The 15,049-nt window shown below is 44.9% G+C and overlaps 1 protein-coding gene and 1 long non-coding RNA gene across 6 annotated transcripts; both read right to left on the bottom strand.

Annotated features, from left to right (window-relative positions):
- Window positions 1-3,270: 3,270 nt before the first annotated feature.
- On the bottom strand, window positions 3,271-12,604 carry kcmf1 (potassium channel modulatory factor 1). 2 transcript variants are annotated; one of them, XM_049020340.1, is made up of 7 exons: window positions 12,366-12,604; window positions 7,090-7,257; window positions 5,290-5,429; window positions 5,077-5,178; window positions 4,787-4,964; window positions 4,417-4,693; window positions 3,271-3,910 (listed from the first exon to the last, which is right to left on the bottom strand). In XM_049020340.1, the coding sequence occupies exons 1-7, from the start codon at window positions 12,379-12,381 to the stop codon at window positions 3,649-3,651; spliced, it is 1,143 nt and encodes a 380-aa protein (XP_048876297.1). In that variant the 5' UTR covers window positions 12,382-12,604; the 3' UTR covers window positions 3,271-3,648. The 2 variants fall into 2 exon arrangements, with proteins under 2 accessions (XP_048876297.1, XP_048876298.1); XM_049020341.1 differs by lacking the exon at window positions 12,366-12,604 and adding an exon at window positions 7,806-12,292.
- LOC125746404 (uncharacterized) lies at window positions 5,446-7,078 on the bottom strand. Of its 4 annotated transcripts, none has more exons than XR_007398963.1 (3): window positions 6,198-7,078; window positions 6,034-6,156; window positions 5,446-5,910 (listed from the first exon to the last, which is right to left on the bottom strand). It is a non-coding gene; the product is annotated as an uncharacterized LOC125746404 (long non-coding RNA). The 4 variants fall into 4 exon arrangements; XR_007398961.1 differs by having other exon boundaries at window positions 5,446-5,951; window positions 6,116-6,279; window positions 6,321-7,078; XR_007398960.1 differs by having other exon boundaries at window positions 5,446-5,951; window positions 6,116-6,402; window positions 6,444-7,078.
- Window positions 12,605-15,049: the final 2,445 nt, after the last annotated feature.

Here is a 15,049-nt window from a genome sequence, read left to right as displayed (position 1 = left end):
ATGCAGCATATTCGGTGATTTACCATTAATACTGCATGTCATCCTCTTTGCACACTGGCAGCCAACTTGCAAATCAGATGTCAACGCGGCATTAATTTCAAATGCTACATGTTACAAGAAAAGTTGTATCTTTGCAGGATACATCCAGTTAGCATTGCTTGCTACGCCTAATTTTGATAATTGTGACTATGCGGGATGAAATAATGTTCTTTGCACTGATAAAAATAAGGTTTTGTTAATATTTTGAATAAAAACTGTGAATACATGAACGGGACACTTCTTATGAATGTAACTATACGATGGTATTAACCTGAATGTATGTGCACCTTGGATTTCCTGTGTTCCTTTTTCAGTCGGGGTGTTACAGTGTGTCTTTGTGGTGTGTGACAGGCTTTGCTACAGATTAGGCCAGAATTTCTGTGCATCACGAATGATGCTTATCTAAATAAAAAACTACAATCTCTTACAATACAGTACATTTCAATAAATGTGTTGTCTTTCAATGTGCTGTAAATGTACTGTATTCTGTGTGCGCCCTCGGGTGCAGAAATCAAGTCAAGAAAAAAACAAATCAATGGTTTGTGCTTGTTTGGTTTTCATGGTGATTTAAAGCAGTAAATGCCTTTGATAAAGGTAAACAGTGGGATCTGTAAACATACAAACCCATGACAGTTTTTGTTCATATGCATACGATGAACTGCCAGAATATAAGGAAAACTTATGAAGGACACAAAGCATATTGAGAACAGCTGCTTCCACACAGGTGAGCAGTATCAGTTACCGAAGCAGTGAATCCCATTATGATTATGGCCATGGTGAAAAATATTTGGTATATATTGCACAACATCATGATATTTTGACAGGAATACTGACATTGCTATGGTGATGGAGTCTAAGAGACACAACTAGAGCCAACCATGGTTGACTGTCCTTGACCACAATATTCAGGTACTAATATGCGATGCAGCACAAGTAGATGGGAGATCAGGCCAGCACTGTCCTCAAATCCATTCTGCTGAGAACTTCCCAAGCAGACATTATAAGCCAATGTTGCAGTGCATCAAATGAGGTTTGTGTGCAAATACACATATATTATTAGCACTGATTTTCTGAGGAAGCAGCGTTTACAGCTGGGGTTCCCCTTTGGCTTGAACAACTGAAAGTGCCACCCTTTTGAGGTCCTGAGTTTTTTGTATCACCTGTAATGACACAAAATGTATTTGGGGGTGGGAACCCCCAGTCGAGCACCTGCCACTGGAGGTGTCTGTACAGCCCTGATGTGGCTCAGGCCAGTCTTCCTGCTGCGGGTGAAGCCTGGCCATTCTATAGGAGGAAAAGTAAAAGGGCTTCATGTTTATTTATTAACGGCTTGTTTTCTATTCCCTGTCTTTCTCCTTTATCTATTGTGTATTTTTATCTTGACGCTATATTTAGATTGTATGCTTGTAAGCAAATACCTTATCCTTCTGTACATGGTGAAGAAAAGGACTGCGAGTGATGACATTCATCCTCGGCCGGTGGGTTAGGGATATCCGGGGAATTTCATTTCCATCCACGGGGCACGTGGTCATTGAATAATTGGAAAATAAACAACGTACAAGGACTCAAACCGAATAGGTTTTCCACACCATATCCAACAAAGGTCTCATGGAAGAATGCAGTTACTACCAGAGTTCCAGACACGTGCAGAATTAATGTCTAGGTGCATTCAAGTTGTTCTAGTGGCTCAGATAGGCTATGACATGCTTAATGTCAGCGATTCTGCCTTTCATCTGTTAGTTGTACGATGTAGATATTAAACGTTATGGAACTTGTATATTGAATGAACTGTACAACAGTTTCATTGTGACGTGTTAAAATATGCGACAATATTAAATTACGAGATCTGCAGACCAAATTTATCATAACCAAATGAAGCCAAAATAAAACATTAATAGTTGCATGTAGTACAATTCAAAATATTTGGTCAGAAAAGAAACATACTGCCAGTGAAGTCCAATTTTGTGATCTTTCTATTGACACGATGCAAAATGTCGTAAGAAGCCCTTGTGAAGCAGCATCCCGCAGAACGATGAACTAACCCTCAGGTTTTAACCCTTGAAAAGCCACAATCTCTCATTTATTCACAGCACATTGGAAAAGTCTTTTTTATGGGAGGGGGGAAATGCACAATTTTCCATTTGTGGCAGTTTAGGGGTGAACAAGCTTTTAAATTTCCAAGTCGGAGATGAAATTGAGTGTGAACTCCTCCTTAGAGTCAAATACCTGGGCCTTGGGGTGGAATGACATCGGATTCTTAACCCTAACGTTCCAAAACAGAGTAGGACAGGGACGTGACTCAATTTTCATCAAAAGCTGTGCGCAAGTTTTATTGTTGTATTCTAAATTTACATTAAAAAAATGAAAGTTTGCCCATGTCCTAGAACCATTACGAAAGTTAACGCACAAATTCAATATACATCTCATTGTATTTTACATAGAGGGTAAGAGTATAGGCAGGGAGGTGGTATGAGTCATCACAAGGCTTAAAAAAGGAATAAAGGGAAGGTGCTATTTTTAGCAGAGGAAATTAGAGCCTTTGTTAAAAAGAACAAAAATAGTGGCTTCAAGGCTTCTCACTCCTCACCCACAAATGAAAAGACCAAAAACTTGTGGTTTTGGAAAAAGGCAAACTAAGGAGAGGGAAGGAGAAGGATAAAAAAATGAATAAAGTGAACATGATAAGCAGGACCAAGCAGGTCGTCTGTACAAGTGCATAAATGAGAATCTACATCTGGTGCTTAAACAGCCGACCACTAAACATCACAATATATGAGAAAAATATTAGAAGCAAGATTTTTTTTTCTTCTGTTGATCAAGTTTTCCTCAAACAAGATACTTTCTATGGGATCTCAGTGTTTCTTTTCATCTTGTCATTTTGCACGTTCTGAAATTCAGCATCACAGCCAGGAAAGCAGTCCTGCAACTGTAACTGGGTGATACAAGAGGCCAGTGGGCAAATCACACATGGTGATGTCACACTGAAGGAGGGGCAGTCTAGCTGTGACAGACATTGCACTGTTTTAGTAACTACTGCAGCTTCTATAATAGTTTTAACACAAAAGAACATTAAAATACAAGTCCCTCAGTTTCTCGTTTTTGCTATATTTGATTTGAAATCTTGTTCAAGTAACCCTTAAATGTTTAAAGAAAGCTTTGGGATTTTTTTTTCCTATTTTAATGACAATGTCATTAAAACTCATGCACACTGCAAATGACATCATGCAGTAGTTACGGTAAACCATCCAAGCACTTTTTATTCATTAATATTCATAAATACACACAGCAGCTTCTTAGAGAAGGGTTTGTGTCCTCTGCAGTGTTGAATGTGGAGTATTTTCTGGAGAGCCGTTCAAATGAGCAGCAGAAACCCTGCTACTTTTGTTAACCTTCTGAAGTAAAAATTAGTTATGTGGAACTGATTATCAGCTTTCATATATTTAATATATTTCTTCCTCTCACGCGCTCTCTTTTTATGAATGTACACAATGTAACATGGGTGACAGGCCTGTAATTACAATCACCGAAAAACAAATCCAAAAACAGGTGTTGTCCACTCTCATTGGCAGTTACAGCACAGAGGACATTGTCTGCGTGAAAAGGACGACATCAAAGAGCAGGTGGGGGGGGCTCCTTCCCTGTGTTTCTCTCTTTCAGGTTTAGCTTCTCCAAAGCAACATCTAAAGGCATAATATCTACACAGCCCATGGCTCCGAAATCGGCGAAATCTCTGTGCTCGTCCTCGTCGGAGGAGGAGCTCTCCTCGCACATGAGGGTGGACAGCAGCAGCTCCTGTACGAACAGGCTGCGGTCCGCGCGCTCGCTCTCCACAACCTGCCGCTCGGCCTCCGACATCTTTGGCTCATTCAACCTGTCACAAGGGGGGGGGGGGGGGGCATCACACTGAGCTGTTATTTACAGAAATTAACCTGGTCAGAAGCCGATGGAAAACAACCAAGAGCTATAGGAAAGGCGGCGAGAGCACTTCAGTGCCAGTTAACTTTCAGCCTGCAGCATGTTAACACCGGTAACTGGCTAACATGTATAACAGATATATACATTTATCAAGAAAAAATAAAAAGTTTCAGATATTAATGCAGCTTGATACTGCAATATAAACAGGCAAGAGACAAGTAAGGTAATGAACATGCACTGCATTACAGTGCGTTGCTGCACCCATCACATGACAAACCACCTCAGGGAGGAGAACCTGAGTGCAGCCATGCGGCAGGTGATACCGCAACACCACACCAGTCCCACTGGACCAGTGCGAGTTTTTTTTTCCGGTGGCTGAAGTGCCAATCCTGCCACCAACCCCCAAATTTCCCTGTAATCTGAAGGATCTCCAGTGACTAGGAACTGGAAGATATAGCTTACCTTGTGAGGAGGAACTGGGAGCTGTGGGAGGAAGGGGGGTTGCTGTCAGGTACAGAATTAGGGGCGGCGCTGGGCTGGGGGATGGAGGTGCTCATGTTGCTTGCATTGGAGCGGCGAGAGGCATTGCGAGCCGTCTCCAGCTGCTGCCGGGCCGCCTGAGCCTGCTGCCTCTCCAGCTGAAGCTGCATCTGCAACTGCTGAAGCTGCGAGGCAGACGGGCCCGAGTTCAGCTGCCCCCCCGCGGAGCGCCGAACGCCAGACAGCTGCGACAACAGCTCTGCAGAGAGAGGACAGCTGGTGCAGGTCAGACATGAAGCGGAAAGGGTAGCACGATGAACAATCCGCTTCTAGCTGGTACAGAAGAGCCCACCTGCTATGGGATCCATGGCTTCCCTGTTGCTTGGAGAATAGGAAGCACTCTGAGAAGAGGAGAGCCCCCCAGTGGAGCTGCTTGTAAAGTGCATGTTGGACCTGCGGGCGCGAGGACCCCCCAGCCCTCGCCCAGGATGGAACATCCTCCTCACGTGCCGGACACCACTCGATTCGTCGTGAGCGCACATTAAGGAATCAACGCGGCACAGAGAAGCAGTGTTTGAAACAGCAGGCTGGCGTACTGGTCAGATGAGTCCCAGTGACAGTGTAGGGGATTTCAAAGGATATCAGATCTCTGGGTGCTCTGTGTTCAAGCGTGAGGTGGGCAGCAAAGTCATCCGTCACATGATTAGGGTCCCCGCCTGGGAGTGCGGCACATATCGGACAAATCTGCCAAGGGGAGAGGAAAGGGCAATAAAATCCAGGAGAACGGGGCTGTGAACAGATCATGCAGGCAGAGTGACACAGTCCATAAAGTGCCGAGATGCAGGAGATACTCACCACCTCTGTGGAGGTCTCTGCGTGTTCAGATGTGACGTGTTCCTGTAGAGATGTTTCTGTGTAGCCCATTTTTCCGCAGTAAGGACACGTGAAAGACTGCGGCTGTTCCACTGAGAAAGCCTCCCCGCCATAATACAAGTCTGCAAGTCACCAAACAATCCTGCATTAAACAAGGGCTCCAGCAGTATGTCAACTACCCACACGTTTACTGAGGGCTAATCTGCAGTGTTTTCTCAGAAACCATCTTGCAATGTTAACATCTAGAATGAAAGCAATAAATAAGAAAAACATAAATCAATTAACAATTCCCTGCATTATCACTTCCCAGAATCTACCCTGGCAACATATACCTCTTGGACACTTAATTAAATCTAACCTCAGTAATATACCCTAAGTAGACACTTACCTATATCTACCCGGGTCAATACCCACTGCACGAGCACTTACCTAAATCTACCTGAATCAGTATGCACTGCACGGGCACTTACCTAAATCTACCTGAATCAGTATGCACTGCACGGGCGGTTACCTAAATCTACCTGAATCAGTATACACTGCACGGGCGCTTACCTAAATCTACCTGAATCTGTATACACTGCACGGGCGCTTACCTAAATCTACCTGAATCTGTATACACTGCACGGGCGCTTACCTAAATCTACCTGAATCAGTATACACTGCACAGGCACTTACCTAAATCTACCTGAATCAGTATGCACTGCACAGGCACTTACCTAAATCTACCTGAATCAGTATACACTGCACAGGCACTTACCTAAATCTACCTGAATCAGTATGCACTGCACGGGCGGTTACCTAAATCTACCTGAATCAGTATACACTGCACGGGCGCTTACCTAAATCTACCTGAATCAGTATACACTGCACAGGCACTTGCCTAAATCTACCTGAATCTGTATACACTGCACGGGCGCTTACCTAAATCTACCTGAATCAGTATGCACTGCACGGGCGCTTACCTAAATCTACCTGAATCAGTATGCACTGCATGGGCACTTACCTAAATCTACCTGACTCCGTATACACTGCACGGGCGCTTACCTAAATCTACCTGAATCAGTATGCACTGCACGGGCGCTTACCTAAATCTACCTGACTCAGTATACACTGCACGGGCGCTTACCTAAATCTACCTGAATCAGTATGCACTGCACGGGCGCTTACCTAAATCTACCTGAATCAGTATGCACTGCACGGGCGCTTACCTAAATCTACCTGAATCAGTATGCACTGCACGGGCGCTTACCTAAATCTACCTGAATCAGTATGCACTGCACGGGCGCTTACCTAAATCTACCTGAATCTGTATACACTGCACGGGCGCTTACCTAAATCTACCTGAATCAGTATACACTGCACGGGCGCTTACCTAAATCTACCTGAATCAGTATACACTGCACGGGCGCTTACCTAAATCTACCTGAATCAGTATGCACTGCACGGGCGCTTACCTAAATCTACCTGAATCAGTATGCACTGCACGGGCGCTTACCTAAATCTACCTGAATCAGTATGCACTGCACGGGCGCTTACCTAAATCTACCTGAATCAGTATGCACTGCACGGGCGCTTACCTAAATCTACCTGAATCAGTATGCACTGCACGGGCGCTTACCTAAATCTACCTGAATCAGTATACACTGCACGGGCGCTTACCTAAATCTACCTGAATCAGTATACACTGCACGGGCGCTTACCTAAATCTACCTGAATCAGTATACACTGCACGGGCGCTTACCTAAATCTACCTGAATCAGTATGCACTGCACAGGCGCTTACCGAAATCTACTCGGGTCAGTATACACTGCATGGGATGCTCCGTAGTGTGTCGGGTGGTCGTGGCTCCGCTCTCATAGCATGATGCGCACAAGTCGTAGTCGTAGCAAATTAAACACTTATATCTGCGGCCTCTGAAGTTTCCTTTTAAACATGCATCACAGCTGACCCCTGAAAGAGAAAGGGTATTGTAGTAAGTGTTTATTTTTGTATGATACAGTGATTCTCTGTGATTTCCTGTGTATTCAAAAGACAGAGGACCTAAGGAAAAGCACCTGCATATTTAGCTAACACACTCATAGCTATAACCCTAACAATTAACAGTCATATATTAACCTACATTGCATGTTATATGGATAGTAAGAGTAAAACATTATCTCAGGGTTTTTTTGCCAATGGAAAATAAACTGTTTAAAAGTCCGCAGAACATTTAAAGATATTTATAATGACCTCACAAAAAGTACATATACATTTTCACATGTACAGTTCACATTATATGTCAATGCACAGTAACTGCAGGGTGATTTTTTAATAAACATGTTTATTATGTCTCTGCGCTAATCACACTAGAGAGACATGATAAACCAGAGGGGTTATTTTGCTGAGTGTTGATACTAAAAATCAAGAGGTTCTTCAGACTCAATGGCTGAAGAAAAACCTTTACTCTGAACATCAGAGAAGGCCATGCACCCACACCGAATATAACGAAAGGTACTCACTGAAAGTATAAGCAAGTCCTCTATGTCTGCAGGAATCATTCCAACCTTTCAAGTAGACTAATACCACAGTATTTTTAAATCCTTATGACAAAAATAGGCGCGACTCCAGCCCATTCAGGGAATTTTAATGCCGAAATGCTTTTCTGAAATAGCTCATTATAGTGACTGGACAGTATGAAAAATCAGATATACGGGTACCTCTGACCCGCTGCATACAGCTGTTTACCATAAGCACTACAACTATTCTCTCTCTACTCTTTCATCATTGACAGCTCATCATTGAAAGTCCACACTGCCACCTATTGGAAATACCAAATCAATAATCTTGCACGGTCTACGCACATAGAAGTGAAAGCTTTCCACCAGACATAAAAATCTGGGCTACATGCACACCAACTGCAGTCGTCCACAGCGAACCCCTGATGACAAAATGTACATCACTTCCCCTTGTCCACAACCAAACGTGCATGCAGAAAAGTGATATGTGAATGGCCTTAAGGAGTTACAATGGCTGGAATAGCAACAGACAGTGATGCAATAAACTCCACAAATTAAAAAATTACACAGATTACTAAATGAATATAGAATTGATAATATTTGCTAAATGGACAAAAGTTAGCATGATGCTACTCTCTGACAGCTAACTGATGACTCACTAAATCCAGAAAAAAACTGCCAAAACAAAGTTGACTATTGAGAAATTAGCCTGCAGCTGGGTTTATGAGCATATTTACCAACAGACCTTAACACTGGCCTTATTTTTAACAGCATCACACACTATGTGCTGAATTCATACTCAATCTGTCTCACAATATACATGCAGAGAAAACATCCACTTAACTACATTCACATCCATTCCATGAAACACGTAGTAATACAACTATGTATTTTTATTATGTATACTGCATTATATTCCTGTAATGTACTACCTTGACTTTATATTAATGAAATTTGACACAAGTGACCTGCTAGCTAAATAGTCTGAATTAGAGATGTACCGATTGCATTTTCCTTGGTCGATTGTGATTTCAGATTTTCTTTCCAAGAACTACAATTGAAAGCATATGAAAATCAGCTTTTCTTCAATGCAAAATTGTATTTCCATAATAAATGAAATCGTTAAACTTTACAATTTCCCTTACACTGCATTAAGTTACAGGATCTTCTCTCACTTAAACAAGCTCAAAATAAAGTGCTCAGTGACTGGAAAGAGGTATAATTAACACAACTGAAAGTGAGTTGCTGTGCACCCGACTTTATCTGACATATTTTGCGTTACCAAACAAGAGCAGGTGCAACAGATTTAAATAACAAAACAAATGTCAGTCACTTGTATTATTTTCCAGTATATTTAAATTCACCAGATAACATGACATTGACCTTTTCTCCTTTTTTACTCGTCTAGCTTAAAAATCTCCAAATAAAACTGAAGTGTACTATACTCTTCCAAATAATAGGTGCAGGGTAATATCATTAATACCAGCATCGGATGTTATGCACATACAATTCATCGCTAGTAAGACAGATTAAGATGGAGCTTTTTCATACCTTCGTACTGCGCACATTCGTACTGTGGATATTATAGTGCAGGGGGCTGAAGTTTCACTTAAACATTTCTACTGTGTCATAGGAAAAAACCTTTGCAAGCTTTGCAATTTTAATGATTATTCTTTTTCAAGAATATCTAGTATATGTCTAGCAATCAATTTAACATTTACATCAGATTTTCGTCCTCACGGTTTACTTTGGCTTTACACATATTACAAATTGCAAGCTTTGTGTCGTCTTCACTCACAGTAAAGAAAGATTACACGCTAACTACATGTTAGCACACGGCTGTGAGTGTGCTTGCAGCTGTGAGGCTATTGCTTGCGCCGCTGTGCGTATGACATGTGATGCATGTGTGAAAGGGACCGGTTCAGTATCGGAAGTACATGAGACCGATCGGCTGGTCCCTGAAAATGCTGAAAACCGGCCGATTCCGGCCCCTGGCCAATCATTCAGTGCATCTTTAGTTTGAATGCACAAGCTGCCTTTATTTCAGCCTAACCAGCCTTCCTGTACCGGCCCCCACTCACTATCATAGTGTCCAGCCTTCCTGTACCGGCCCCCACTCACTATCATAGTGTCCAGCCTTCCTGTACCGGCCCCCACTCACAAGCATAGTGTCCAGCCTTCCTGTACCGGCCCCCACTCACAAGCATAGTGTCCAGCCTTCCTGTACCGGCCCCCACTCACAAGCATAGTGTCCAGCCTTCCTGTACCGGCCCCCACTCACAAGCATAGTGTCCAGCCTTCCTGTACCGGCCCCCACTCACAAGCATAGTGTCCAGCCTTCCTGTACCGGCCCCCACTCACTATCATAGTGTCCAGCCTTCCTGTACCGGCCCCCACTCACTATCATAGTGTCCAGCCTTCCTGTACCGGCCCCCACTCACTATCATATTGTCCAGCCTTCCTGTACCGGCCCCCACTCACTATCATAGTGTCCAGCCTTCCTGTACCGGCCCCCACTCACTATCATAGTGTCCAGCCTTCCTGTACCGGCCCCCACTCACTATCATATTGTCCAGCCTTCCTGTACCGGCCCCCACTCACTATCATAGTGTCCAGCCTTCCTGTACCGACCCCCACTCACTATCATAGTGTCCAGCCTTCCTGTACCGACCCCCACTCACAAGCATAATCTCCAGCCTTCCAGTACCGGCCCCCACTCACAAGCATAATGTCCAGCCTTCCTGTACCGGCCCCCACTCACAAGCATAATGTCCAGCCTTCCTGTACCGATCCCCACTCACAAGCATAATGTCCAGCCTTCCTGTACCGATCCCCACTCACAAGCATAATGTCCAGCCTTCCTGTACCGATCCCCACTCACAAGCATAATGTCCAGCCTTACTATACCGACCCAACCCCGTGAATCACAGTGCCCACCCTTCCTATACTGGCCCCGGCCAGCAATCAGTGTCCAGCCTTCCTATACAAACCCTCACTAACAATCAGTGTCCAGCCTTCCTATACAAACCCTCACTAACAATCAGTGTCCAGCCTTCCTATACAAACCCTCACTAACAATCAGTGTCCAGCCTTCCTATACAAACCCTCACTAACAATCAGTGTCCAGCCTTCCTATACAAACCCTCACTAACAATCAGTGTCCAGCCTTCCTATACAAACCCTCACTAACAATCAGTGTCCAGCCTTCCTATACAAACCCTCACTAACAATCAGTGTCCAGCCTTCCTATACAAACCCTCACTAACAATCAGTGTCCAGCCTTCCTATACAAACCCTCACTAACAATCAGTGTCCAGCCTTCCTATACAAACCCTCACTAACAATCAGTGTCCATCCTTCCTATACAAACCCTCACTAACAATCAGTGTCCATCCTTCCTATACAAACCCTCACTAACAATCAGTGTCCAGCCTTCCTATACAAACCCTCACTAACAATCAGTGTCCAGCCTTCCTATACAAACCCTCACTAACAATCAGTGTCCAGCCTTCCTATACAAACCCTCACTAACAATCAGTGTCCATCCTTCCTATACAAACCCTCACTAACAATCAGTGTCCAGACTTGCTAGACTCACCTGACTCTCAATCATAATGGTCTGCCATCCTATACAGACTTCCACTGTCAGTCATGGTGAACAGCTTTCCAATACGGAACTCGGGCAGCACTCATGGTGTCCAGCCATCCTATACTGACCCCGACTCACAATCATAGCGTCCAGACTTCCTACACGGTTCCCAACCAGCGCTCATAGTGTTCAGCCTTCCTATGCGGACCCCGGCCGGCAATCATTGTGTCCAAGCTTCCTATACACACCTCGGCCACTGCTCATGGTGTTCACCCTCTTCCTTCTTCCACGGACCCCCAAGTAAAACAACTTTAAGACCCATGTCAGCACCGGGCTAGGGGACTGTCCGAACGGCCTACAGCTACTTAGCAACATGCCTCACGGAAGCGGCCAGTGTATAGGCGGCTGACCGTAAGTTCCAGATAGACACAAACACACGTATGCGCATACAAACAGACATATATGAACATACAACTAATTTTACACGCATAATCGAGAGACTAGACAACGCCAAGCGTCCCCTAACCGCGGCCAAATCCGCCGCCTAGGCCTCGCCAGGCCTCAGCCTTCCCAGGCCCGAATGACGGAGCACTCGGCCTACTGATAGCTGGGGAAGAGCGCAGAATCGCTAAAATGTTAGAAGACGCCGCGTAACCAAGATAAAACAAGACAAACTGGCATTAAAGAGCGCCCTCCGCCATGCACAGCCCGGCCTTCGCCGCTCCCGTATCGAACCTGCTAACCTGCTAAGTAGCGGACTAGCCGATTAGCTGGACGAGCTGACTAAGCGACCAGCCGAACTCACACGTCCGGAATATCAGCGACATTACGCGTCTGTCCTTGCGGGTACACGACTTCCGGACCGGCTAACCAGCGCATGGAGGCCGTAGAAAGGGGCGACTTCCACGGCCGCCATCGTGACAGGAACCGCGGCCGTAGTGCCGTAACGATACGGACGCGGAGCAATCACCCACCTTCATGTCGGGACATCCTACAGACGCGAACGCAGCCCCTCCTCGGGCTCTTTAATACGGATCGGAGAAGAAGTGTCCGCCTTTCAGAGCTAAAGCCGGGGCTTGCTCCTAAACGCTTATTTTCTCATGAAGCTGGATGTACGGCTTCAGGTTCTCCGCTTCCCCTTCGCCGTCTGTCACAGGCGCTGCGCTGGCGGACGGCTGGCGGACTGCACCGCTAGGTGGCGTAGCTCGTAACATGCTCACACACCGGCGTGACAGACGGACCAGGGAGACTCTTCGCCCCGTTCGGAGATGCGGAAGTGTGGTTCTTCCCCGCTGCTGCCCCCAGCGGAAGAGCTGCCTGTGGCGTGTGCAATGCGAGCCGGTTAAGCGGACGTGCAGTAACTACTAACTGCAATTAAACACAAAAACTGCAGCGTATAAAGTAATCGCATGTGAATTAATGAACATTTTGTAGTATTACATGTACATCTGTATTTTTTTCCATGCAATTTCTTTTGTAATATATTCTTATTACGCTTTCAATTCAAATTATTTGTATATCACACCGGTGATGCGTGGCGCCCCATCCTGGGTAATTCCCTGTCTTGTCCCTGTAGCTTTCGGGATTGGCTGTGGAATATTTTGAGATTTTGAATATTTTAAAGTATGACACTGTTTTTCTGTTTTTGTCCATATATTTTCAGTTGATGAGAGGTTAGGAAAGATAACAGGTATCTAGTTTGCTGCTGCTAGCAAACACTGTGGTTCCCCCACTTTGCTACTGACTTAAACTTTAGTTCATAGTAAAATTGTAAAAGAGACTTTAACTAACAATGCAAATGATGAACCGGTTGTGTTTTTGCTCTATGGAAACAAACACTATGTAAAAGAAAGTTAAAAATATTATGGTTTTATCATTTTAAAGTGGGGGGTGGCATGTTGGTGCACTGTTACCTCACCCCTTTGGGACCCGGGTTCGAGTCTCCGCCTGGGTCACATGTGTGCAGAGTTTGCATGTTCTCCCCATGTCGTCGTGGGGTTTCCTCCGGGTACTCCGGTTTTCCCCCACAGTCCAAAGACATAATGAGGCTAATTGGAGTTGCTCGTTGGAGTGCATGTGTGAGTGAGTGGTATGGGTTGTTCCCTGCCTCGTGCCCATTGCTTCCGGGATAGGCTCCGAACCCCCCGTGACCCAGTAGGATAAGCGGTTTGGAAAATGGATGGATGGATGGATGAATGGATGGAATTTTAAAGTGCCTTCCACAATTGTAGGAAGTGTGTAGGAACGTTTAAGCTGTAATCCATGACGTCCTGATTAACTGGGGTACAAACATGAGGAGACACAGAGGCCAAATTCCCTTAGTCATGCATGAACATGGGAAAGATAAGAGAACAGAAAAACCAAATGAGAGAGACGTGTGCTGACCTTCATAAGTCAGGGAATAGGTGTAAAACAAAAAAAATAGCCACTCGCCTGAAAATGCCCATTTCCACAATTAGGGCAATAATAAAAAAGTGGCCATCAACTGGAATGGTTACAACTGGAATCTGCAGAAATTCTCAGATGATTCAGCAATAGTTGAATACATCAGGCAAGGGGAGGATATGGAATACAAAAGGACTGTGGACAGTTTTGTGGACTGGTGGGAGTTGAATCAGCTGCAGCTCAACATCTGCAAGACAAAAGAACTGGTAGTGAACCAGAGCAGATCACAGCCTCCTGTCACTCTGTCCATCAGGGGGGTAGATGTGGAGATTGTTCAGGACTACAAGTATATGGGTCTTCACGTGGACAGTAAACTGGACTGGTCTAAGCACTCGCTGGCCACCTTCAGGAAAGGTCAAAGTAGGATGTATTTCCTACGGATACTACGATCCTTTAGAGTCTGCAGCACGATGTTGTGGATGTTCTATGAGTCTGTGGTCGGCGATGTCATTTTCTACGTAGTGTGTTGGGGTGGCAGCATGAAAGTGGCTGATGCTAAAAGACTGATCAAGCCGATCAGGACGGCAGGTTCTGTGGTGGGTGGGGAACTTGGTTCTTTAGAGACTGTAACTGAAAGAAGAACTTTGTCCAGAGTTCGGGCCATCATGGACAATACCGATCACCCTCCCCTCCCCCCCGAAATGGCCGTCTACAAGATATGGGACCTCCTAGGGGCTGCTAGATCAGTGAGAGGACAAAGGGAAGGCTGTCCAGGACTGGCCCCAACCCCAGACCCTAAAGGAGTGCCAGCGTTTCCTGGGGTTCGCAGGCGTTTATCGGCACCTTTCAGCCTCGTCGCCGCCCCGCAGATTTCATTGTAGCTATTCTTGACTTTTTGAATTCTTGATTTCGTTTTTAATTACAGGTGTTTGAAATCTCGGTCAGCAGTCACTTACAGCAAGTTGTGAAACTTCAAGTTAATAAGTTAATTTGAAGTTAGCAGATTGATTGCCATTTTATTATCAAGTAATGAGAACAACCTGCTGTAATTAGCAAGGAGCCATCAGACCTTGTGCATGCTGTAGCCTATATGTGCATAAAATATAAAATATGCCTAATGAATGCGTAATCCTGCATGATCTGCATAGACTTTCTCATAGACTTTAATTCATTGGCTAAAGACTTACTTCTCAGATAAATGGCTTTAATGATAAACGTGGGTGTAGCCCCAGGCTTTGGCACTGTAGCGCAGCCTACATCTGCTGTCAGGGAA

The sequence above is a fragment of the Brienomyrus brachyistius genome, chromosome 7 (genome assembly GCF_023856365.1).
Source record: "Brienomyrus brachyistius isolate T26 chromosome 7, BBRACH_0.4, whole genome shotgun sequence".
NCBI classification, from domain to species: Eukaryota; Metazoa; Chordata; class Actinopteri; order Osteoglossiformes; family Mormyridae; genus Brienomyrus; species Brienomyrus brachyistius.
Note: the sequence above shows the minus strand (reverse complement) of the source record. Positions and strands in the feature narration are given on the sequence as shown.

Coding starts and splice junctions, on each gene's coding strand:
- kcmf1 (XM_049020340.1), bottom strand. Junction 5,179..5,289: donor CAGAGACCTCCACAGAGGTG/GTGAGTATCTCC, acceptor TCCCCTTGGCAG/ATTTGTCCGATATGTGCCGC. Junction 4,965..5,076: donor ACAGAGCACCCAGAGATCTG/ATATCCTTTGAA, acceptor ATGTGCGCTCAC/GACGAATCGAGTGGTGTCCG.